Source organism: Zea mays, chromosome 1 (genome assembly GCF_902167145.1).
Source record: "Zea mays cultivar B73 chromosome 1, Zm-B73-REFERENCE-NAM-5.0, whole genome shotgun sequence".
Classification (NCBI taxonomy): domain Eukaryota; kingdom Viridiplantae; phylum Streptophyta; class Magnoliopsida; order Poales; family Poaceae; genus Zea; species Zea mays.
The window spans coordinates 169,707,789-169,734,793 of NC_050096.1; the positions used below are offsets into that span (position 1 = coordinate 169,707,789).

Genomic DNA, 27,005 nt, shown 5'->3' on the forward strand with positions numbered 1-27,005 from the left:
TGTTGCTGCCGCAGCCCCTCCGTGGGCCTCCTTAGGCCCTGACACTACACCCCTACTGGACAAGCAACTCGCCCTCGAGCTGCCGCATAACGGGTGCTCAAAGATCGAGTCTACTTGACCCAAAACCAGACACCTAGAAGACATGCCTTTTACATCTCGGCTTATCTTATTATTCCGAATCTGAATTTTTTTACCCCATAAGATAAGGTGGACACCCTCCGCGCATTGGACTTGCACGTGTGCAGCCACCTGGATCCCATGGATGCCATCTGTACGAAAGAGGAGCACATGGACGGGCACCTGGAATAGGTTGCAACAATAACCAGCGGAGGCGCCCTCGTGGCGGCCGGTAGCGGAATGTGGTGGCGCTAAATAGTGCGCCCTTGTTGATGATGAGGTGAGTGACTTCCCTACCGCCGCTGCCGTAGAGTTGAAGTTCGTCGCCCACGGGACACGTACCATGCTCGCACTTGGAGATAGCGGCCCGATGCCACTGCTGATGGCCGTCCGACAGGGCGAGGTCGCGCCCCCCGTGTGCCGAGGTCAACCGTCACCAAGGCTGCCTCGAGCATCTGCCGGTGCATCTCCCGCACTCTCCGTCGTGCAAGGAAGCCACGAGCAGCAGCTTGTATGCCCACAGCCTCCGACGTCCGGAGCCGTGCGGACAACGCCGGCTGGTGCTGCTCATGTTGCACTGCTGCCTTGATTTGCAACAACCCTTGCTCAACCTTCTAGAGCGTGGCTTGCATCTTTGCGAGATCAGCCCTTATGTTGGTCCACAAATCCCCCATCGATGGATCTGGTGATTGCTGAGCCGTGGCTGCCCCTAGTGGCGTCGCCCATGGGGACGGAGACGTTGTCAACGAAGATGATGTGATGAAATTTGGCGTTGTCCCTGGGGATGGGCACGCCGACGTCCAGGATGTGGTGACAAAATTGACAGGCGATGTTGCCCATGGAGACAGGGACGCCGGTTGCCAGGATGGCGTGACGAAGGTGGCATGCGGCGCAACCCATGGAGATGGGGACGTCGGTTGCCAGGACGGCGTGACGAAGGTGACATGCGGCGCTGTCCATGGAGATGGGGACGCCGGTTGCCATGATGACGCCGCGAAATTGGCAGCAGAAGCCATGGGATCAGGTCGAAACCCAAGATAGCCGATACCAGATGTTATGGTCGCTAGATCGGTGAGGGATTAGAGAGGGGTATCGATGGGCAGGAACGTCGGCCGGGTGCCTCTACCCACGACCGAGCAAGAGGAGGGTTTCTTCCTTTAATTCTTGCCTGCTTTATTTCTCATCCATTGATTACATAAATAGGCCGGTTGGCCGCCCCTATCTAGCTAGAGATCCTTATCTCCTTAAAACTCTCCTAAAAACTCTCAACAAACTACTAACCGATAACCTTCCTAGATAATCTCAACTAATCTCCTAAATAATCTCAACTAATCTTCTAATCTTATCTCTAACTATCCTTATCTAATCCCCATTGGAGGGCCCATAGCTATTGCTGCCGCAGCCCCTTCGTGGGCCTCTTTAGGCCCTGACACTTCATCACCCCTGGCTTTGGGTTCCTCGGCCTCCTTGACCTTCTTCCGTGCACTCGGTACCTCGAAACTCTTCTTGCCTCTATCCTTGGCTTGACCAGTTGTCTCCAAGATATGCACACCAAGTCTCACATAAGCAATCTTCTCCTTCACTTGTGAAGTCCACACCCATAATCAACTCAGCCTTTGGACCATCACTCTTGAACACTTGTGTTGAACTTTACAAGTTTTACACTAAGCACCTGTCCAACGCTTAACACACTTGTCAGTCCTTTTATTGGGTTGTCATCCAAACCACCAAAACCCACAATAGAGCTTTCAGTTGGACGGGTGGAGGAAGAGGCACATGCATCCAGGGAAGTACTTGTATGTCCTGCGTCGTTTCGTACCACAAGCAGAGGTGCGTGCATCCATGGAAGTTCGTCCCATGGCCTGCGGACAGTGGACACGAGTGTCTAGACGCGACACCTACGTCAGAATGTCCGGGCACGACGCCTACGTCCGCACGTCCGGGCGCGGGGAGTTCTTCTGATTATTTATGTATGGCAAATACTCATTATGAAAATTTAAGGGCATCTAGGCACTATGCAGCGGATCATGAATAAAAAAGTAGTCCCTAATCTATAGCTAATAATAAAGAGACAAAATTTCAGCCTATTTTTTCGTCCATCCATTTTTAGGTTCGTCTCTCTCTAACTACCGGACAATAGAGACTTTCTTTGTCAAGACTTCATCTAGACCAATATGGAGTAGGAATCCTAATCTAAATAGGTTCCTCAGATCATGAGTACTCTAAATAGAACCCTTATATAATAATCAAATAGAAAAGGTAAGAGTCGTTCTGCTATTTATTTGCTCGTCTTTCTTTATTTAGTTCTCTATCAAGAGGGAGACAAAAAAATCATGTCCATGTGTTCCTTATTTTATATTCTCCGTCCGTTTACAAAGCAAGCAAACTCCCAACTTCTATCTCCTTTTTGATTCAAGCTTGTAGAGTCCAAATATTTCACGGAAACGTGGTGGCAATCTTTCTAAATATTTTTGTACAAATATTATGTAGTAGTAACAAGACCGGACTCGAACTCCGGGTGCAGAACGACAGAGATATATGGTATATAGCCTGAGGCACCATACATATATGTATAATAATGAATAAATACAGATATATCACGCCATACCATTATTGTTATTTTTTAGTTTGATTTGATTGATTGAAGCTCATCAGTAGATTTGGATGCAATGAACCGCGTTGTGGTGTACTGGTATGACCTCGTGACATTGAAAAGGCGGCGGGCACAAGGACGACCATGACCAATGCGGCATCGTGGCGCACATGCCAGACAACAAGCGTGGCATGAGTCGGACGTAGGTGGCTAGACCAAGGTCATCACGGGAGTCTCTGGGGCACTCGATCTGGTTCACTTTGACGACAGACGACGCTGGCAATAGGCTGTCATGTCAAGGCCATCGGAGTAGCTCCAATATGACATGGGGCTCGTTTTGGGCAACTTTAGGTACACTATACCCTATGACTCCGCAGGCTCACCGAGCTGTCTCTTCATGTGGACGTGGTGTTTGACAACGGTGCACAAACACTCATCAGGCAACGCACAAATTGGTAGGAGCCCAAGCAAATAAGGATGACAATTAAAAGCACAACATGCGGAACCGCAAGAAGACGAACCATGTCTTGTAGTCGAGACAGCGTTGCCGGCCACTTCCTGTCAGTCTCCTAGGCGTCCTAATTGGTAGACTGTGTGTGTATGGGCCGGCACCACTATTGGGCTGTCGACCCATTAGGGTTAGGATTGTGAGTCTATATATTGTACCCCATCTCCTATCAATATATCAAGCACTTTCATAATTCTACATGGTATCAGAGGATTAGGGTTCCCACAACCCAACTCCCACAGCCGCCACCTGCCAACCCCCACAGCCGCCTGCCTAGGTCTAGCCGCTGCCCCGGGAGGCTCATCCTTCCCTCCTGGGGCGGCTCCCTTCCCAGCCGCCGGCCACCCCTTTGCCCTGACCGTCCCAATTCGCTGCTCCCTCCCCTCGCCGGCCGGCCGCCGGCCTCCCCGGCCTAGGGGACGCCACGCCCGACGGACGGGCCCGCCTCCACTGGATTCGCCCAGTCACTTGTCTCCGTGGTTGGATCCGCCCGAGACGTCGACCCCTTCCTCTCCGGCGCGCCCGCTTGGCTCGCCCCTCTCACTCTGCGCCACCGGCGGCCGATCGCGGTCCTCCCTCCTAGCGCCGCTGGCCGCCCTTTGGCCGGATCGATCTGCCGTCCCTTTGGGCTGCCGACCCATTAGGGATAGGGATGTGAGTCTATATATTGTACCCCATCTCCTATCAATATATCAAGCACTTCCATAATTCTACACTGATGGATTAAAAGCTATTGGAACTGGAAGCCAAATCGTATCTAAGGCACCGTCTCTAGAGCAGACTGCATACATCACCAGCGTGCTTGTGCATTGGGTCACCTCTATGCATATGGGGACCAACAAGGCAGACACTTATCTAAGCCACGTGTGCACCACATAGTTCCAGCCCAGGCTGCGTGAAGACATGCGTGCGTGTTGCCATGACTACTCCCGCATGAACGTTGTGCCGTGGTGCAATGTCGGCATAGTTTCGTACTGTGGCCATCACGCTATCGGCCAGGGCTGCCTCGCCATGGTCAGTAACACCATGCGCACGTGGTGTCGTGGTCGCAAGTTCTAGCCACCTCGCTGTGGTCGTATCTCGGATGTGGCTAGACCGTTAAGTTTAATTCCGCAATTATTTTGGTCAGCCAACGTGATTAAGTTTTAGAAAAGACTATTCACCCCATCTTGTCCACCATATAGACCCTACGTCAGCAACCAGTGACACCCATAAGTAATGGTTATAACTAGTGCTTCATATATATTGTATGCATCTCGTTCGTTTTTTATTAATCATATCCTAGAAATGATGTTCGCTCCTAGGAGGATCGGATCAAAAGTTGTTGCGGCATTAATCCATGATCGGAATGCTCGACACCAATATTGGGAACCATCCACAAGTGTGTCAAGTATTGCTCACCAATTTCTCAAATATAATTGCGCCTAAAAATAAAGGACTAATAAATACTTCACCGGACATACATCACTTGTCAACACTAGGCATCTCATTGTTTATTATTCGATATATTGAGTAGGACACTACTCAATATAGATTCAACACAGACACTTAAATGTATGAAATCAACCATGAAAGCAAGATCAGACATCACACTCGCATTATTCAATTGATGCTTGCCTTTCATATATCAAGGCATAAAAGGTATAAATATAGCCTTTGCTAGTAGGCAATCTAGCTTACTAGCAAAAGCTACCTTTATACCATTTTATGCCTTGATATATGGAGTTTCTTCAACGGTTTCCTCATTAGTGTTTGGGTCCAGGCCAAAGTAGATGACAACACGTATAGCTCCGGCTGCGAGTTCGTCTGAAGGCCTCGGGCTCTCATTCAAATCCACATCTACTGAATCAAAGAATGTTACATCTGGCCGCTCTTGTTCTATTACTGCAATTGCATCATTAATTTCCTTGCCAATCAACTCGGGCCAACTGGTCTTGTTCTGCGTAGCCATGATCACGTACTGTCCTTAGCTTCTCTCTCTTTTGAAACTGTTATAATACCAATAAGAATCAATAATTGAGCAACATTAGTGTAACGAATAGAAACATAATATGTTGTTTTGTGCTAATGCTATCATACTTTCATAGTAAGCATATGTCTTAATCGAATGCACTACATAACTATCGGGCTGCTAACAGTCTATTAAAATTTTAAAAAGATACTCTTTTTTTCAAAGCAATTACTAACAAAGAATACATGATTACCTGAAGGGAAGAACACAGTAGCCTCTGGCGATGATACGTGCTCTATGTATAGGTGTGTATATATACACGACGACATTTGTATTGTTGGTTGGATGTTGTCGGTGAAAACAATGCAAATATTTTTTCCACCATTAATTAGGAAAACACGATCATATTGCCCTTTTGCTGCCAATAACTGTAGTTCTCGACCATAACAATGCAGGCTTTGACTTAGTAAACATCATCATATCTCCTTGTTCACAGGGGGGCAGCTGAATGCCCATACTGTACACAGCCCGTGACTCAAACAATATACGTGTAATCCAAATGAAACATAAAAAAGCCCTAGAAATAGTGCTACCCACTATGATTAATGTCATTGTTGTCTAGCTAAAATTTTTGACCCCACATGCATCGTTTCCTAACCTGACTCAAATCTAACACATGCCAGACTTTCGTGGTTTCTCATGTTTTGTTATTTTTGTTTTTTCATATATTTAAATGCCTCACATGGCCATGCACTGGAACCAGATTCTTAGCTATGGGCTGGCATGATGCATCTGTCAACAAAATCTCCAGTTTTCCACGCTGTTGAATCGACAGGTACAGTAGACAAATACAGAAAAGGGCTGGCCTGGTTAAAAAACGGCTCAGGTTAGCAAGCAGCCTGGCCTGCTTCACGTTTGAGAGAAGGTGGCTTCGAACGAGACCTGATCGTTTCCTTCGTCCTGGGGCCTGGGCGACTTGGCTGGCTCTTGCTCAATGGGAGTTGACAGGACAGATCACGGCCAGCCAGTTAGGTCGCTGTGACGAGCTGTACAAGAGGAGTGTTCCGCGATGATGCGTCTCAAGCAGATTTATATCGGAGGAGATGAACCGCGTTGGCTCTTCTCTCGGTTCTGAAAGGTGGTCTAAGTGAATAATTTTTTTTCTTTATCAAACCAGTTTTGGCTTATTGTGTTTCTGAACATAATTTGCTTGGTTCATTTGGTTACTGGTAGTTATACCAATGCAGAATAACAAAGTTTTATGGTGACTAACAAAAACAAAGGATGCCCAACATATACTTTCTTGTAGATAGGAATAGTAGATAATCTCCGGTATATTTGGTAGTGGTTTAAACTAATGTTTGTTGTTGTCTTGTCTAATGTTCTGCTTGTAACTGTCTGTCAAGAACATGACTTGACCTTATGAAACATATTTGACTGGGTATCTTTAGGGCTGATATTGTTGTTGATAGCATTATCTAATGTCATGCTTGTAACTTTCTGTCAAGAACATGACTTGACCTTATGAAACATATTTGACTGGGTATCTTTAGGGCTGAGATTGTTGTTGATAGCATTATAGCAAGTACGCTAGATGTTACCTCATTGATTTTAAGTAATGTCCTTAGATAGTGATTCTCGATGCACCATATCTTTTCTCAACTCGATCAATCCTTGACATTGCAAGTCTTCTTCACCCTGGCTTTGGGTTCCTCGGCCTCCTTGACCTTCCGTGCACTCGGTACCTCGAAGCTCTTCTTGCCTCCAGCCTTGGCTTGACCAGTTGTCTCCAAGATATGCACACCAAGTCTCACATAAGCAATCTTCTCCTTCACTTGTGGTGTCCACACCCTTAATCAACTCAGCCTTTGGAACATCACTCATGAACACTTGAGTTGAACTTTACAAGTTTTACACAAAGCACCCGTCCAACACTTAACACACCTGTCAGTCCTTTATTTGGGTTGTCATTCAAACCACCCAAACCCACAAGAGAGCTTTCAGGTGGGCGGGTGGAGGAAGAGGCACATGCATCTAGGGAAGTACTTCAATGTCTTGTGTTGTTTCGTGCCACATGCAGAGGTGCGTGCATCCACAGAAGTTCGTCCTGTGGCCTGCGGACAGTGGACGCGAGTGACCGGACGCGACGCCTATGTCCAGTCGTCCAGGCACGACGCCTACGTCAGCACGTCCGGGCGCGAGGAGTTCTGATTATTTATGTATGGCAAATACTCATTATGAAAATATAAAGGCATCTAGGCACTATGCAGCAGATCATGAATAAAAAAGTAGTCCCTAATATATAGCTAATAATAAAGAGGCAAAAATTCAGCCTATTTTTTGTCTATCCATTTTTTAGGCCCGTCTCTCTCTAACTACCAGACAATAGAGACTTTCTTTGTCCAGACTTCATCTAGACCAATATGGAGTATGAATCCTAATCTAAACAGGTTCCTCAGATCATGAGTACTCTAAAATTGAACCCATATATAATAATCAAATAGAAAAGGTAAGAGTCGTTCTGCTATTTATTTTGCTCGACTTTCTTTATTTAGTTCTCTATCAAGAGGGAGACAAAAAAATCATGTCCATGTGTTCCTTATTTTATATTCTCCGTCCGTTTACAAAGCAAGCGAACTCCCAATTTTTATCTCCTTTTTTATTCAAGCTTGTAGAGTTCAAATATTTTACAGAAACGTGATGGCAATCTTTCTAAATATTTTTGTACAAATATTATGTAGTAGTAACATGTTCGGGCTTGAACTCCGGGTGAAGAACGACAGAGATATATGGTATATAGCCTGAGACACCATACATACATGTATATAATGAATAAATACATATATATTACGCCGTACCATTATTGTTATTCTTTAGTTTGATTTGATTGAGTGAAGCTCTTCAGTAGATTCAGATGCAATGAACTGCGGTGTGGTGTACTGGTATGACCTCGTGACATTGAAAAGGCGGCGGGCACGAGGACGACCATGACCAACACAGCATCGTGGTGCACATGCTAGACAACAAGCGTGGCATGAGTCGGACGTAGGTGGCTAGACCGAGGTCGTCACGGGAGTCTCTAGGCACTTGACCTGGTTCGCTTTGACGACAGACGACGTTGGCAATAAGTTGTCATGTCAAGGCCATCGGAGTAGCTCCAATATGACAGGATGTTCGTTTTGGGCAACTTTAGGTGCACTCTACCCTATGACTCCGCAATTTCTAGCCACCTCGCCGTGGTCGTATCTCGGATGTGGCTAGACCTTTAAGTTTAATTCCGCAATTATTTCGGTCAGCCAACGTTAAGTTTTAGAAAAGACTATTCGCCCCCTCTAGTCCACCATATAGACCCTACAGCAGCGACCGATGACACCCATAAGTAATGGTTATAACTAGTGCTTCATATATATTGTATGCATCTCGTTCATTTTTTATTAATCATATCCTAGAAATGATGTTCGTACCTAGGACGATCGGATCAAAAGTTGCTGCGGCATTAATCCATGATCGGAATGCTCGACACCAATATTGGGAACCATCCACAAGTGTGTCAAGTATTGCTCACCAATTTCTAAAATATAATTGCGCCTAAAAATAAAGGACTAATAAATACATCACCGAACATACATCACTCGTCAACACAAGACATCTCATTGTTTATTATTCAATATATTGAGTAGGACACTATATATAGATTCAACACATACACTTAAATGTATGAAATCAACCATGAAAGCAAGATCAGACATCACACTCGCATTATTCAATTGATGCTTGCCTTTCATATATCAAGGCATAAAAAGGTATAAAGGTAGCCTTTGCTAGTAGGCAATCTAGCCTATTAGCAAAGGGTCTTTATACCTTTTTATGCCTTGATATATGGAGTTTCTTCAACGATTTCCTCATTAGTGTTTGGGTCCACGCTGAAGTAGATGACAACACGTATAGTTCCGGGTGCGAGTTGGTCTGAAGGCCTCGGGGTCTCGTTCAAATCCACATCTAGTGACTCAAAGAATGTTACATCTGGCCGCTCTTGTTCTATTACTTCAATTGCATCATTAATCTCCTTGCCAATCAACTCGGGCCAACTGGTCTTGTCCTGCGTAGCCATGATCACGTACTATCCTTAGCTTTTCTCTCTTTTGAAACTGTTATAATATCAATAAGAATCAATAATCGAGCAACGTCAGTGTAATGAATAGAAACATAATATGTTGTTTTGTGCTAATGCTATCATACTTTCATAGTAAGCATGTCTTAATCGAATGCACTACATAACTACCGAGCTGCAAACAGTCTATTAAAATGCTAAAAAGATACTTTTTTCAAAGCAATTACTAATAAAGAAATACATGATAACCTGTGTGGAAGAAGAACACGGTAGCCTTTGGTGATGATAAGTGCTCTATGTATAGGTGTGTATATATACATGATGACATTTGTATTGTTGCTTGGATGCTGTCGGTGAAAACAATGCAAATATTTTGTCCACTATTAATTAGGAAACATGATCATATTGCCCTTTTGCTACCAATAACTGTAGTTATCTACCATAACAATGCATGCTTTGACTTAGTAAACATCATCATATCTCCTTGTTCACAGGGGGACAGCTGAATGTACATACTGTACACAGCCCGTGACTCAAACAATATACGTGTAATCCAAACGAAACATAAAAAAGCCCTAGAAATAGTGGCAACCCGCTAATTCATGTCGTTGTTGTCCAGCTAAAATTTTTGACCCCACATGCATCGTTTTCTAACCTCACTCAAATCCAACAGATGCCAGACTTTTGTGGTTTCTCATGTTTTGTTATTTTTATTTTTTTTCATATATTTAAATGCCTCACTAGATTCTTAGCTAAGGGCTGGCATGATGCATCTGTCAACAAGATCACCAGTTTTCCACGCTGTTGAATCGACAGGTATAGCAGACAAACACAATTTTTATGTTGAACTATTTTTTTTATAGAAATTTATGTTCACCTGATAATCATCAGAATATCCTGAAATCAAACTACTCACGCAAGAAAAAAAATTCTGGAAAGTAATTGCATATAGGCCCCACATTTTGATTATATCATCATGCAATCAGCTTATCCGCATGATATGCAGGCAGATTAATTCAAGTTATAGTAACTTGGACCTCACGTGAAACGGTTAATAAGCTTAGAGAGTTGGATTTGCATTTTTGGAAATTTGGGAACTTGGATCGAACCAAGTTCATAAACTTTTATTCACATAAGGTACAAAAGCACCAAACTATATGGTGTAGAAACAATCCACATGAAATGTCATGAAGTGTCTGTAGCATAACACACCTCTGTATATTAATAAATCTGAAAGCTGACTCATTGACGGATGATACATCACTGGCCAAGAACATGGCACACTACAGCCAGTGCACTCGTACGAAGAGAGGAAAAGCAGCATGCTAGGCTAGCAATATGTGCTGGCACATCTTCTATTTTTTTTATAACAATAGGGAACAGACTGAAAAATCAGAGGCCGCAGGCATTACAGAATGTAGCATTCGAAAATCAGTATAATATGCAATAGCAGGTAGTCAACGAAGAGCATCCCGTTTGAATGTATCTTCTGAAAAAATGGATATAATAAAGAAGTAGGGGAGAGGAGAAAAGGGATAGAAAATTGAAAAAAATGATGTAGCTAGGAAATCTAGATTAGTAGCAGCTGCTAGTTAAGACGTCTACAAATTCCTATATCTCGGAGCATCAAGCCTGAATTCTCCACGGAAGCACAAACCATCTGCTTCGACTTGCTCCTTGTGCTCAGATAGTCAGTGGGAGCCAAAAGTACACACACGCACAAACGCCCTTCTCCTATCTGTGCATCTGCGGCCTTTCCGTGTAGACGAAAATTTGCTGTCACCGTACATTGGCCAGCCCAGCTAATCCATGTAGAACTCGAATTGAACCCCATTAGAAGCAGATTGAAAAGGATCTGCGAAGCGGACACACACAGCAACAACCTATCGCTAAAGGTGACGGAAGTGCAAGGGGAGGTGAGGGGGAACATGTCGCTGGCACACGAAGAACTGGAGCATCCATACTGCAATAACAGTAGAAGGTATAGCGGCAGAAGGTATACCGACAGCAGCACGTATACCTTCTATAGATGTAGCGACCCATGCACTATTAAATGGGCCGTGCTTCGGGTCGGCCTGCCAGGAACAATCCATTTGGCCATCTATAGACGTCAATGTAAGGAGAGTTCCATCTCTCTTTTGGAAATATCTTTCACTGCTCCATAGACTCAAACGGAAGAGTCTTGTTGGTATCTTGATCCGAGGATCCACCAACCAGTGAAATAATGTTGTGTGCCCTGGCCCAGATGAGTGATGCAAGGTGATACAAGTTGTTTATCCTGGTTCGGGCGAGAGAAAGCCCTACTTCCAGCAGAGGGAGGACGAGACTTATATTACTTGCACCTAAGTGCTTGCAGTAGGGAGTACAAACAGGTCGAGAGAGGGGAGGATCCCAAGTCCCTGGGGTTGATTGAGGCAAGTGTCAATATCGCAGTGGAGGTGAAAACCGTGAAGTGTTCGCCCGCCTCCCTGAAGCCACAGACTCCTCTATTTATAGCCTCAAGGAGGGCTGCCATGAGTGCCGGGGTTGGCCGGGTATGGTGAGGAGGCGAGGTTGAGCACCTGTAGACGGTATGGCCTGTGGTATGAGGCTTGTACTTGCTGTTGACTTATGCCTGGTGGAGACGTCTGGTTCCTGTATTTGCATCTTTGACTACGCAGAGAGTCGAGGCTAGGGCCGAGGGCTCGGTCACATACCCGAGCCTACCTGATGGGGAAGTTGCACATGTCGTAGTGGTTGGTGTAGTGCTGAGCATGGCAAAAAGCCCATGGGTAATATGTCAGCTCCCCCGTTTTCGGTGACGTCGGGCGCCCTTTTGTTGATAATAACGAGGTCGATGCCGTGCTCGGGCGAGGCGAAAGTCTGCCCGAGGCCGTGACTGAGCCCGCACCGGGATTCGTAGACGTGCGCGACACAGTTGAAGGAGTGGTCTCCTGCGGTATTCGCGGGGAGTAAGTAGCCGAGGCTGGGCTCGGGCGAGGTGTACTTTCCTCTCGAGGTCCAGTCCCGCGCTTTGTCGAATGCGTGTATGCGTGTCCCATCAGTAGTTGGTAGGTGACGTGGGGGAACAACAGCCGTTGTACTTAGGCATACATCATCGTAGTTGGTGAAAGCCGACGAGACCGCGGTCTTGTCGCTCCTGTTCGCCTGCAGCGCTGCGTGGGGTAGGTATGCTCATTAAATGCTCATGTCCCCTGTGACCTTCGGCTGAGACCTGCCTCGGGGATGCCTTCCTTGCTCGAGACGGGCTCGGGCGAGGCGGAGACGGTAGTTATGGGGAGAGAGGACCTCGGCTGGGACGAGGATTCTACTGAGTATGTACCTTGTCCGAGGGCAGGTCCGGGCGAGGCAAAGTTATGGGTGACCGCCGAGAGGGGCCTTGGGCGAATCGTGGTTTATACCTTATTGTCCTCGGGAATGTGCCTGGTGGCAACCTCGGGGTTAAGCACGTTTAGGGATGTAATCCAGGTACCTCTAATTACGATACCCGACAAGTCATCTCTTGAGTTGGATCTTTCGGCTAGTCTTGAGTCTTGACTTAGACCAGTGACTACACTGGGCATGAAAGAAGAGGAGAGAAGAACGATGCAGTCCTTAAATACCCTAATTTCGTCATCAAATCAAATTTAAATTAAGACCTGTTGGATCCACTTGACTAAATTTTAGCCCTATCACATTAAATGTTTAATACTAGTCAGGAGTATTAAATATAATCTAATTATAAAACTAATTACATAGGTAATGACTAAACAGTACAACCAGTCTATAGAGCCTAATTATGTTATGATTTACTCATGTGATGCTACATTGAACATTTGCTAATTATAGATTAACTAGCCAGTTGCACGTGCTTTGCTACGGTTGTTATATATCATATAAATAAGTATTGAGATATTTATTCAAATATAATTATTGTTTGTTTCTAAACACTAAGGTACGTGTGGTCTTGTGGTTAGCCCCACATTTCTAGAGTAGGGGGTGTATGTTTGAGTGCTCGCTCTGCACTATTTTTTGTGCGGTGTGGTAGCTGTATGGGCGGGGTCAGGTGCTAGACAGGCAGGTGGCGGCGCGGGCGCTGGGGGTCCACATTGCACTAGCTGAGAGAGCGCTGCACGGGCGCGGGCGTGAGGCCCACAGGGCACGACGCAGAGGCGGGGTGAAGCACCAGGTGCCCACATTAGGTTCTTAATAGAGTAATAGGTATGTGCCCGTATGTTGTCCCAGGAGTTAAAAATAGTATAAAACATAGATATAAAACGATAAACATCACTATGATATACAAAACCCGCGTAACGGCTCGCCTGAGGTCAACCCCGGACAAGCAGCGCATTTTCGACTCTCTCGAGGGCGCCTCAGGCGACTGTCCGGTGAGGCCCAGACTGGCCCAAGCTTGCTTTTTTCTGTTTCTTCTCAACTTGACTTCGACTCTTGGGAGGATCTTCCTGTGACTTAGACAAACACATTTAGAGTATAATTCAATTGACTGAGTCCCAGAAGATTACCTCTTTTCATATATTCTCCCAGCTTTTATGTTCGAGGTAGATGTTGGACTCCAAAACTCCAAGTCTCCAAGACTTGATCCAGATTGTTATCTATGAGCTCCAACACCCTGCATAGGTCACACAGAACATATCCAAACACAAGAACAACCCAAACTCATGGTCAAAGTAAACTTAGCTCTTTTGAGTTGCTTCCAGGTTCTCGCTTTGACACTACTTCTAGTGACCTTGCTTTATGACCTGAGCTTGATCTTGAGCCTTATGACTTACACCACATAACCATAGATGTTACATCATTGGTTGTAAGTCATGTCCTTAGATAGTGATTCTCGATGCACCATATCTTTTCTCAACTCGATCAATTCTTGACTTGCAAGTCTTCTTGTTATGGTCGCTAGATCGGTGAGGGATTAGAGAGGGGTATCGATGGGCAGGAACGTCGGTCGGGGGCCTCTTCCCACAGCCGAGCAAGAGGAGGGTTTCTCCCTTCTAATTCTTGCCTGCTTTATTTCTCATCCATTGATTACATAAATAGGCCGGTTGGCCGCCCCTATCTAACTAGAGATCCTTATCTCCTTAAAACTCTCCTAAAAACTCTCAACAAACTACTAACTGATAACCTTCCTAGATAATCTCAACTAATCTCCTAAATAATCTGAACTAATCTTCTAATCTTATCTCTAACTATCCTTATCTAATCCCCCTTGGAGGGCCCATGGCTGTTGCTGCCGCAGCCCCTCCGTGGGCCTCCTTAGGCCCTGACACTACACCCCTACTGGACAAGCAACTCGCCCTCGAGCTGCCGCATAACGGGTGCTCAAAGATCGAGTCTACTTGACCCAAAACCAGACACCTAGAAGACATGCCTTTTACATCTCGGCTTATCTTATTATTCCGAATCTGAATTTTTTTACCCCATAAGATAAGGTGGACACCCTCCGCGCATTGGACTTGCACGTGTGCAGCCACCTGGATCCCATGGATGCCATCTGTACGAAAGAGGAGCACATGGACGGGCACCTGGAATAGGTTGCAACAATAACCAGCGGAGGCGCCCTCGTGGCGGCCGGTAGCGGAATGTGGTGGCGCTAAATAGTGCGCCCTTGTTGATGATGAGGTGAGTGACTTCCCTACCGCCGCTGCCGTAGAGTTGAAGTTCGTCGCCCACGGGACACGTACCATGCTCGCACTTGGAGATAGCGGCCCGATGCCACTGCTGATGGCCGTCCGACAGGGCGAGGTCGCGCCCCCCGTGTGCCGAGGTCAACCGTCACCAAGGCTGCCTCGAGCATCTGCCGGTGCATCTCCCGCACTCTCCGTCGTGCAAGGAAGCCACGAGCAGCAGCTTGTATGCCCACAGCCTCCGACGTCTGGAGCCGTGCGGACAACGCCAGCTGGTGCTGCTCATGTTGCACTGCTGCCTTGATTTGCAACAACCCTTGCTCAACCTTCTAGAGCGTGGCTTGCATCTTTGCGAGATCAGCCCTTATGTTGGTCCACAAATCCCCCATCGATGGATCTGGTGATTGCTGAGCCGTGGCTGCCCCTAGTGGCGTCGCCCATGGGGACGGAGACGTTGTCAACGAAGATGATGTGATGAAATTTGGCGTTGTCCCTGGGGATGGGCACGCCGACGTCCAGGATGTGGTGACAAAATTGACAGGCGATGTTGCCCATGGAGACAGGGACGCCGGTTGCCAGGATGGCGTGACGAAGGTGGCATGCGGCGCAACCCATGGAGATGGGGACGTCGGTTGCCAGGACGGCGTGACGAAGGTGACATGCGGCGCTGTCCATGGAGATGGGGACGCCGGTTGCCATGATGACGCCGCGAAATTGGCAGCAGAAGCCATGGGATCAGGTCGAAACCCAAGATAGCCGATACCAGATGTTATGGTCGCTAGATCGGTGAGGGATTAGAGAGGGGTATCGATGGGCAGGAACGTCGGCCGGGTGCCTCTACCCACGACCGAGCAAGAGGAGGGTTTCTTCCTTTAATTCTTGCCTGCTTTATTTCTCATCCATTGATTACATAAATAGGCCGGTTGGCCGCCCCTATCTAGCTAGAGATCCTTATCTCCTTAAAACTCTCCTAAAAACTCTCAACAAACTACTAACCGATAACCTTCCTAGATAATCTCAACTAATCTCCTAAATAATCTCAACTAATCTTCTAATCTTATCTCTAACTATCCTTATCTAATCCCCATTGGAGGGCCCATAGCTATTGCTGCCGCAGCCCCTTCGTGGGCCTCTTTAGGCCCTGACACTTCATCACCCCTGGCTTTGGGTTCCTCGGCCTCCTTGACCTTCTTCCGTGCACTCGGTACCTCGAAACTCTTCTTGCCTCTATCCTTAGCTTGACCAGTTGTCTCCAAGATATGCACACCAAGTCTCACATAAGCAATCTTCTCCTTCACTTGTGAAGTCCACACCCATAATCAACTCAGCCTTTGGACCATCACTCTTGAACACTTGTGTTGAACTTTACAAGTTTTACACTAAGCACCTGTCCAACGCTTAACACACTTGTCAGTCCTTTTATTGGGTTGTCATCCAAACCACCAAAACCCACAATAGAGCTTTCAGTTGGACGGGTGGAGGAAGAGGCACATGCATCCAGGGAAGTACTTGTATGTCCTGCGTCGTTTCGTACCACAAGCAGAGGTGCGTGCATCCATGGAAGTTCGTCCCATGGCCTGCGGACAGTGGACACGAGTGTCTAGACGCGACACCTACGTCAGAATGTCCGGGCACGACGCCTACGTCCGCACGTCCGGGCGCGGGGAGTTCTTCTGATTATTTATGTATGGCAAATACTCATTATGAAAATTTAAGGGCATCTAGGCACTATGCAGCGGATCATGAATAAAAAAGTAGTCCCTAATCTATAGCTAATAATAAAGAGACAAAATTTCAGCCTATTTTTTCGTCCATCCATTTTTAGGTTCGTCTCTCTCTAACTACCGGACAATAGAGACTTTCTTTGTCAAGACTTCATCTAGACCAATATGGAGTAGGAATCCTAATCTAAATAGGTTCCTCAGATCATGAGTACTCTAAATAGAACCCTTATATAATAATCAAATAGAAAAGGTAAGAGTCGTTCTGCTATTTATTTGCTCGTCTTTCTTTATTTAGTTCTCTATCAAGAGGGAGACAAAAAAATCATGTCCATGTGTTCCTTATTTTATATTCTCCGTCCGTTTACAAAGCAAGCAAACTCCCAACTTCTATCTCCTTTTTGATTCAAGCTTGTAGAGTCCAAATATTTCACGGAAACGTGGTGGCAATCTTTCTAAATATTTTTGTACAAATATTATGTAGTAGTAACAAGACCGGACTCGAACTCCGGGTGCAGAACGACAGAGATATATGGTATATAGCCTGAGGCACCATACATATATGTATAATAATGAATAAATACAGATATATCACGCCATACCATTATTGTTATTTTTTAGTTTGATTTGATTGATTGAAGCTCATCAGTAGATTTGGATGCAATGAACCGCGTTGTGGTGTACTGGTATGACCTCGTGACATTGAAAAGGCGGCGGGCACAAGGACGACCATGACCAATGCGGCATCGTGGCGCACATGCCAGACAACAAGCGTGGCATGAGTCGGACGTAGGTGGCTAGACCAAGGTCATCACGGGAGTCTCTGGGGCACTCGATCTGGTTCACTTTGACGACAGACGACGCTGGCAATAGGCTGTCATGTCAAGGCCATCGGAGTAGCTCCAATATGACATGGGGCTCGTTTTGGGCAACTTTAGGTACACTATACCCTATGACTCCGCAGGCTCACCGAGCTGTCTCTTCATGTGGACGTGGTGTTTGACAACGGTGCACAAACACTCATCAGGCAACGCACAAATTGGTAGGAGCCCAAGCAAATAAGGATGACAATTAAAAGCACAACATGCGGAACCGCAAGAAGACGAACCATGTCTTGTAGTCGAGACAGCGTTGCCGGCCACTTCCTGTCAGTCTCCTAGGCGTCCTAATTGGTAGACTGTGTGTGTATGGGCCGGCACCACTATTGGGCTGTCGACCCATTAGGGTTAGGATTGTGAGTCTATATATTGTACCCCATCTCCTATCAATATATCAAGCACTTTCATAATTCTACATGGTATCAGAGGATTAGGGTTCCCACAACCCAACTCCCACAGTCGCCACCTGCCAACCCCCACAGCCGCCTGCCTAGGTCTAGCCGCTGCCCCGGGAGGCTCATCCTTCCCTCCTGGGGCGGCTCCCTTCCCAGCCGCCGGCCACCCCTTTGCCCTGACCGTCCCAATTCGCTGCTCCCTCCCCTCGCCGGCCGGCCGCCGGCCTCCCCGGCCTAGGGGACGCCACGCCCGACGGACGGGCCCGCCTCCACTGGATTCGCCCAGTCACTTGTCTCCGTGGTTGGATCCGCCCGAGACGTCGACCCCTTCCTCTCCGGCGCGCCCGCTTGGCTCGCCCCTCTCACTCTGCGCCACCGGCGGCCGATCGCGGTCCTCCCTCCTAGCGCCGCTGGCCGCCCTTTGGCCGGATCGATCTGCCGTCCCTTTGGGCTGCCGACCCATTAGGGATAGGGATGTGAGTCTATATATTGTACCCCATCTCCTATCAATATATCAAGCACTTCCATAATTCTACACTGATGGATTAAAAGCTATTGGAACTGGAAGCCAAATCGTATCTAAGGCACCGTCTCTAGAGCAGACTGCATACATCACCAGCGTGCTTGTGCATTGGGTCACCTCTATGCATATGGGGACCAACAAGGCAGACACTTATCTAAGCCACGTGTGCACCACATAGTTCCAGCCCAGGCTGCGTGAAGACATGCGTGCGTGTTGCCATGACTACTCCCGCATGAACGTTGTGCCGTGGTGCAATGTCGGCATAGTTTCGTACTGTGGCCATCACGCTATCGGCCAGGGCTGCCTCGCCATGGTCAGTAACACCATGCGCACGTGGTGTCGTGGTCGCAAGTTCTAGCCACCTCGCTGTGGTCGTATCTCGGATGTGGCTAGACCGTTAAGTTTAATTCCGCAATTATTTTGGTCAGCCAACGTGATTAAGTTTTAGAAAAGACTATTCACCCCATCTTGTCCACCATATAGACCCTACGTCAGCAACCAGTGACACCCATAAGTAATGGTTATAACTAGTGCTTCATATATATTGTATGCATCTCGTTCGTTTTTTATTAATCATATCCTAGAAATGATGTTCGCTCCTAGGAGGATCGGATCAAAAGTTGTTGCGGCATTAATCCATGATCGGAATGCTCGACACCAATATTGGGAACCATCCACAAGTGTGTCAAGTATTGCTCACCAATTTCTCAAATATAATTGCGCCTAAAAATAAAGGACTAATAAATACTTCACCGGACATACATCACTTGTCAACACTAGGCATCTCATTGTTTATTATTCGATATATTGAGTAGGACACTACTCAATATAGATTCAACACAGACACTTAAATGTATGAAATCAACCATGAAAGCAAGATCAGACATCACACTCGCATTATTCAATTGATGCTTGCCTTTCATATATCAAGGCATAAAAGGTATAAATATAGCCTTTGCTAGTAGGCAATCTAGCTTACTAGCAAAAGCTACCTTTATACCATTTTATGCCTTGATATATGGAGTTTCTTCAACGGTTTCCTCATTAGTGTTTGGGTCCAGGCCAAAGTAGATGACAACACGTATAGCTCCGGCTGCGAGTTCGTCTGAAGGCCTCGGGCTCTCATTCAAATCCACATCTACTGAATCAAAGAATGTTACATCTGGCCGCTCTTGTTCTATTACTGCAATTGCATCATTAATTTCCTTGCCAATCAACTCGGGCCAACTGGTCTTGTTCTGCGTAGCCATGATCACGTACTGTCCTTAGCTTCTCTCTCTTTTGAAACTGTTATAATACCAATAAGAATCAATAATTGAGCAACATTAGTGTAACGAATAGAAACATAATATGTTGTTTTGTGCTAATGCTATCATACTTTCATAGTAAGCATATGTCTTAATCGAATGCACTACATAACTATCGGGCTGCTAACAGTCTATTAAAATTTTAAAAAGATACTCCTTTTTTCAAAGCAATTACTAACAAAGAATACATGATTACCTGAAGGGAAGAACACAGTAGCCTCTGGCGATGATACGTGCTCTATGTATAGGTGTGTATATATACACGACGACATTTGTATTGTTGGTTGGATGTTGTCGGTGAAAACAATGCAAATATTTTTTCCACCATTAATTAGGAAAACACGATCATATTGCCCTTTTGCTGCCAATAACTGTAGTTCTCGACCATAACAATGCAGGCTTTGACTTAGTAAACATCATCATATCTCCTTGTTCACAGGGGGGCAGCTGAATGCCCATACTGTACACAGCCCGTGACTCAAACAATATACGTGTAATCCAAATGAAACATAAAAAAGCCCTAGAAATAGTGCTACCCACTATGATTAATGTCATTGTTGTCTAGCTAAAATTTTTGACCCCACATGCATCGTTTCCTAACCTGACTCAAATCTAACACATGCCAGACTTTCGTGGTTTCTCATGTTTTGTTATTTTTGTTTTTTCATATATTTAAATGCCTCACATGGCCATGCACTGGAACCAGATTCTTAGCTATGGGCTGGCATGATGCATCTGTCAACAAAATCTCCAGTTTTCCACGCTGTTGAATCGACAGGTACAGTAGACAAATACAGAAAAGGGCTGGCCTGGTTAAAAAACGGCTCAGGTTAGCAAGCAGCCTGGCCTGCTTCACGTTTGAGAGAAGGTGGCTTCGAACGAGACCTGATCGTTTCCTTCGTCCTGGGGCCTGGGCGACTTGGCTGGCTCTTGCTCAATGGGAGTTGACAGGACAGATCACGGCCAGCCAGTTAGGTCGCTGTGACGAGCTGTACAAGAGGAGTGTTCCGCGATGATGCGTCTCAAGCAGATTTATATCGGAGGAGAAGGAGATGAACCGCGTTGGCTCTTCTCTCGGTTCTGAAAGGTGGTCTAAGTGAATAATTTTTTTTCTTTATCAAACCAGTTTTGGCTTATTGTGTTTCTGAACATAATTTGCTTGGTTCATTTGGTTACTGGTAGTTATACCAATGCAGAATAACAAAGTTTTATGGTGACTAACAAAAACAAAGGATGCCCAACATATACTTTCTTGTAGATAGGAATAGTAGATAATCTCCGGTATATTTGGTAGTGGTTTAAACTAATGTTTGTTGTTGTCTTGTCTAATGTTCTGCTTGTAACTGTCTGTCAAGAACATGACTTGACCTTATGAAACATATTTGACTGGGTATCTTTAGGGCTGATATTGTTGTTGATAGCATTATCTAATGTCATGCTTGTAACTTTCTGTCAAGAACATGACTTGACCTTATGAAACATATTTGACTGGGTATCTTTAGGGCTGAGATTGTTGTTGATAGCATTATAGCAAGTACGCTTGCTGTCTCCATTCTTCTGTGGTGCCATTCACTTACTCAGACTTGCTCTTCTGTTGAAGCCTGAAGGCAGTTCATTGTTTGAAATTTTGAATGCATTATCATAACCAAGTTTTTGATGGAAAATCAATGTTGGTGTAGCACATAGAGTTGTCATTAGAGGACCCCTTTTGGATTATGATGATGCTTTCCTGCTATGTCATAAAGGAAAATAAACATATTATTTTTTATAAAAGAAATTATGCGGACTTGGTAATATGGAATTATTTGTCTCACATATGTGCATCTATTACCTGTTGTACATCGCAAATTATCTGATCACCATCTTGATTCATGAATATGAACTAATCATGGAGTTGAGCTTTGCTCTTGCAGCACAAGTTTACTATGTCTGGGATGGCATTTGATGATTCACCTGCCCAAGTGAATGTTGAAGGAGATGTTTCAGAGAAAAAAGTAGAAGTTCAAGACCAGAATGAAGTGGGTGGGATGCCCTCACGACAAGAGGAGGTACTGCCTTTTGGCATCACCATTTCCCTCTTGTCTGTTGCGCGTATTTATAACATTCGCATAGCCTTCACTTCATGTACATGAAGGAATATTGCCTTCTAACCGGTTCACTGCTACTTATGTGTTTTTTTAGGAGGCAGCGATTAAGAAATAGTATGAAGGAATATTGCCCAGAAAGACTCGCGCTTATATCTAAGGTCAATAGCATTGCCTTATATCTAACTGATAACGTTAAATCATGTCTGTTTAATTTCAACCGTAATCAGATACCACACTAGAAACTGATAACAACATATTCAACTTTATTACCGTTGTTACTTAAGTGTGAATCTGTCAAGGGCGTTGAACCCCTGACTAGCCGGACCTCGGCTACGCAGCTCGTAGCCGTCCGTCTTCTCAGGTGGGGTTAGAACTCCCCAACTGCAGGCTTGAGAGAAGAGGGGAGAATAGGAAGTGGTATTTCTTGCTTGATTATTCTAAGTGCGGTTACAGCATATATATAGGCCATCAGCCCACTAATTTAGGATCTCATAACAGGAAAGAACTACTAATACTAGGAAGGTTTTATTTTATATAAAGCTATCTCAATAATAGGAAGGATTTATTCATGGAAGGCTATTCCCTTATCTTAGCCCCCTGCCGGACCTTCCTCTTCTGGACCTTCCTCTTCCGGACCTTCCTTATCTCGCGCGCCTGCTGTGTGCGCCGCGCGTTCCGCTTCGGCTGCGTGTCGCATATCTCGGCGACTTCCTGTCAGTCTCCTAGGCGTCCTGTTGGATTAAAAACTATTGGAACTGGAAGTCAAATCGTATCAAAGGCACCGTCTCTAGAGCAGACTACAGACATCACTAGCGTGCTTGTGCATTGGGTCACCTCTATGCGTATGGGGACCAACAAGGCAGACGCTTATCTAAGCCACGTGTGCACCACATAGTTCCGGCCTAGGGTGCCTGAAGACACTGCGTGCGTGTTGCGATGACTACTCCGGCATGAACGTTGTGTCGTGGTGCAGTTTCGGCATAGTTTCGTACTGTGGCCATCACGCTATCGGCCCAGGCTGCCTCGCCATGGTTAGTAACACCATGCGCATGTGGTGTCGTGGTCGCAAGTTCTAGCCACCTCGCCGTGGTCATATCTCGGATGTGGCTAGACCTTTAAGTTTAATTCCGCAATTATTTCGGTCAGCCAACGCGATTAAGTTTTAGAAAAGACTATTCGCCCCCTCTAGTCCACCATGTAGACCCTACAGCAGCAACCGGTGACACCCATAAGTAATGGTTATAACTAGTGCTTCATATATATTGTATGCATCTCGTTCATTTTTTATTAATCATATCCTAGAAATGATGTTCGTACCTAGGAGGATCGGATCAAAAGTTGTTGCGGCATTAATCCATGATTGGAATGCTCGACACCAATATTGGGGACCATCCACAAGTGTGTCAAGTATTGCTCACCAATTTCTAGAATATAATTGCGCCTAAAAATAAAGGACTAATAAATACATCACCGGACATACATCACTCGTCAACACAAGGCATCTCATTGTTTATTATTCAATATATTGAGTAGGACACTACTCAATATAGATTCAAACATACACTTAAATGTATGAAATCAACCATGAAAGCAAGATCAGACATCACACTCACATTATTCAATTGATGCTTGCCTTTCTTATATCAAGGCATAAAAATGTATTGCCTACTAGCAAAGGCTACCTTTATGCCTTGATATATGGAGTTTCTTCAACGATTTCCTCATTAGTGTTTGGGTCCAGGCCAAAGTAGATGACAACACGTATAGCTCCGGGTGCGAGTTCGTCCGAAGGCCTCGGGCTCTCGTTCAAATCCACATCTACTGAATCAAAGAATGTTACATCTGGCCGCTCTCGTTCTATTACTGCAATTGCATCATTAATTTCCTTGCCAATCAACTCGGGCCAACTGGTCTTGTCCTGCGTAGCCATGATCACGTACTGTCCTTAGCTTCTCTCTTTTGAAACTGTTATAATACCAATAAAAATCAATAATTGAGCAACATTAGGGTAACGAATAGAAACATAATATGTTGTTTTGTGCTAATGCTATCATACTTTCATAGTAAGTGTAGAATAGTGAAGTGTTCGATTGTATTGCATAGAGAAGGACTACAATATATAGACACAGGAAACCCTAACCCTAATGGGCCGGCAGCCCAACAGTGGTGCCGGCCCACACACACTCACACACACATAGTCTAACATCCCCCCGCAGTCGCAACGGGGGCACCACACACGATGAGACTGGAGTAGAGGCCGAAGGTAGGAGCCGACGGGTTGAAATCCCCCCGCAGTCGCAGCGTCGTGATGGTGCGAATGTTGCGGCTGGAGTAGAGACCGTTGTGTGCTCCAAGAAGACAATAGCCCCTAGATGCCGAGGTAGCCGAAGTCGAGGTGGTCGCGGTCGGAAGACGCGCAGCAAAAGCCTGATCTTCGGGAGGGGTCGACGTTCGAGCGTCAACGATTGGCAGGGCGACACAGCAAAAGGGCACCAGCAGGCCGACCTTTCTGCGTCTTCGATCATCCGGGCCTCAACGAGCCCCGCCAGGGAGGCCGACAGCAGCGCACGCGGCTGCGCTGGTCAAGGTGTCCGCGCCCGCGACAGAAAGGAAGGGGAATGTCGGATCCGGCCAGGAAGGCCACGGCAGCGACGGATCCGGACGGGGAGACGCGATCCAGCCAAAGGGACGGCGGATCGAGCCGAGAAGGACGCAGCAACGTGGATCCGGCCGGGAAGGCCGCGGCAGCGACGGATCCAGCGAAGGCGAAGAAGGGGGTGGGCGGCGGGGCGTGTCCAGCCGGGCAGGGGTCTGCGTCGGACCTGGCAAAGGGTGTTGACGGCACTGGCGACGGGAGAAGCTTGAAGTGGGAGGCGCTGCTGGGGCGTCAGCGCGAGCAATTAGGAGGTGGCTAGCGCGATGAGGAGGGCGGCACGTGGGAGGGTGCCGACGGAGGACGTAGCGAAGAGGAGGGTGCACGTGCAAGGGACACAGCGAAGGGGAGGACAGGGAACCGAGCATAGGGGCTGTTCGCGCCCTGCCCCGCGGCTGGAGTAGAGACTTGGCTGGCGACCTGGGAGAGGTAGTAGTAGCGGGAAGCCAGCTGGAGACCGCGGCCGCCATGGGGGCTGGAGGCAGAGCGCCGGTCGCCGGGGAGGCTCAGGCTCGTCGCCGCCGCGCCCTTCTTGCGCGCGTCGGGCTGCGGGTGCTGTGTAGGCGCCTTGCCAGTCAGCGCCTCCAGGACCAACACGCCGAAGCTGTACGGCGACCATGCGGAAGCTGTCGTGCAGCCGCTTCACGGCGACCATGCGGCCGTCGCTCAGCACCGCGCGGTACACGGTGCCCAGGCTGCCCCTGCCGACCATCTCCGCGGACGCGCGCAACAGCTCCTCCAGCTGGAACCGGGTCCCCCGCCGCCCCTGCAGGTCGCGCCGCCATGCGCCAGCGGGGAGGGGAGGGGCGGGCGCGCCGGCGGCAGACGCGTCCGGCGGGCGCGGATCTGGGCCGCGCCAGATGGGGGCGCAGGGGAGGCGGCGACTGGGAGAAGGAGGCCGCCGGCTGGGAAATCCGCGCCCGCGCCCTGGGCGAAGCCGGGGAAGGGGGACCTGGCCGCGCCGCCGTGCGCCGGCGAGGAGGGGCGGTGAGCAGAGGAGGGTGCTCGAACAGGGGTGGCCCTCAGCAAGGCGGCGGAGCTCCATGGGGACATCAGCAGGGGTGCTTGGCTGGGGGAGCTCCGGCGCTGGACGGGGAAGAGAGGTGGGGCTGGCGGCTGCTGGGTGGAAGGGCCGCCCCGGGAGGGATGGATGAGCCTCCCGGGGCGGCGGCGCGGAAGCAGGTGGTTGTGGGGTTTTGGGGCAGCCGGCGGCTGCTAGAAACCCTAACCCTAACCTAGTCCTCTGATACCATGTAGAATAGTGAAGTGTTCGATTGTATTGCACAGAGAAGGACTACAATATATAGACACAGGAAACCCTAACCCTAATGGGCCGGCAGCCCAACAGTGGTGCCGGCCCACACACACTCACACACACATAGTCTAACAGTAAGCATATGTCTTAATCGAATGCACTGCATAACTATCGGGCTGCTAACAGTCTATTAAAATTTTTAAAAAATACTTTTTTTCAAAGCAATTACTAACAAAGAAATACATGATTACCTGCGGGGAAGAATAACACAGTAGCCTCTGGCGATGATACGTGCTCTATGTATAGGTGTGTATATATACACGATGACATTTGTATCGTTGGTTGGATGTTGTCGGTGAAAACAATGCAAATATTTTTTCCACCATTAATTAGGAAAACACGATCCTATTGCCCTTTTGCTGCCAATAACTGTAGTTCTCGACCATAACAATGCAGGCTTTGACTTAGTAAACATCATCATATCTCCTTGTTCACAGGGGGACAGCTGAATGCCCATACTGTACACAGCCCGTGACTCAAACAATATACGTGTAATCGAAATGAAACATAAAAAAGCCCTAGAAATAGTGCTACCCACTATGATTCATGCCATTGTTGTCTAGCTAAAATTTTTGACCCCACATGCATCGTTTCCTAACCTGACTCAAATCTAACACATGCCAGACTTTCGTGGTTTCTCATGTTTTGTTATTTTTGTTTTTTCATATATTTAAATGCCTCACATGGCCATGCACTGGAATCAGATTCTTAGCTATGGGCTGGCATGGTGCATCTGTCAACAAGATCTCCAGTTTTCCACGCTGTTGAATCGACAGGTACAGCAGACAAATACAGAAAAGGGCTGGCCTGGTTAAAAAACGGCTCAGGTTAGCAAGCAGCCTGGCCTGCTTCACGTTTGAGAGAAGGTGGCTTCGAACGAGACCTGATCGTTTCCTTCGTCCTGGGGCCTGGGCGACTTGCTCAATGGGAGTTGACAGGACAGATCACGGCCAGCCAGTCAGGTCGCTGTGACGAGCTGTACAAGAGGCGATGATGCGGCTCAGGCAGATTTATATCGGAGGAGATGAATCGCGTTGGCTCTTCACTCGGTCCTGTTTCTTAACTGATGTAAATTTTAGCTTGTTTTTAACTAGAGGAACGATGTAAGTTTAACCAGACGAATAAAACAACTGTGTATGCTCTGCTTCCAATCCAGTTATTAGCTGCAGCTGCTCCCTGTGTCGTGTGTGGAATGCTTGCTTCTGTACTATAACCTTTTTTTCTA

The 27,005-nt window shown here is 47.0% G+C and overlaps 1 protein-coding gene across 4 annotated transcripts; it reads left to right on the forward strand.

Annotated features, from left to right (window-relative positions):
- LOC109943457 (uncharacterized) lies at positions 1-27,005 on the forward strand. 4 transcript variants are annotated; one of them, XR_002266243.3, is made up of 4 exons: positions 3-20,812; positions 21,639-21,773; positions 21,907-21,970; positions 26,485-27,005. XR_002266243.3 is itself a non-coding variant. In XM_035964131.1 (3 exons), the coding sequence occupies exons 2-3, from the start codon at positions 21,651-21,653 to the stop codon at positions 26,593-26,595; spliced, it is 234 nt and encodes a 77-aa protein (XP_035820024.1). In that variant the 5' UTR covers positions 1-20,812; positions 21,639-21,650; the 3' UTR covers positions 26,596-27,005. The 4 variants fall into 4 exon arrangements, 1 of the variants encoding a protein (XP_035820024.1); XR_004855379.1 differs by having other exon boundaries at positions 26,557-27,005; XM_035964131.1 differs by lacking the exon at positions 21,907-21,970 and having other exon boundaries at positions 1-20,812.

Bases quoted from the DNA above. Each gene is read 5' to 3' on its own strand.
- LOC109943457 (XM_035964131.1), top strand. From the start codon at position 21,651: ATGTCTGGGATGGCATTTGATGATTCACCTGCCCAAGTGAATGTTGAA. The intron at 21,774-26,484 runs GTACTGCCTTTT...CACTGGAATCAG, and splicing joins TGCCCTCACGACAAGAGGAG to ATTCTTAGCTATGGGCTGGC.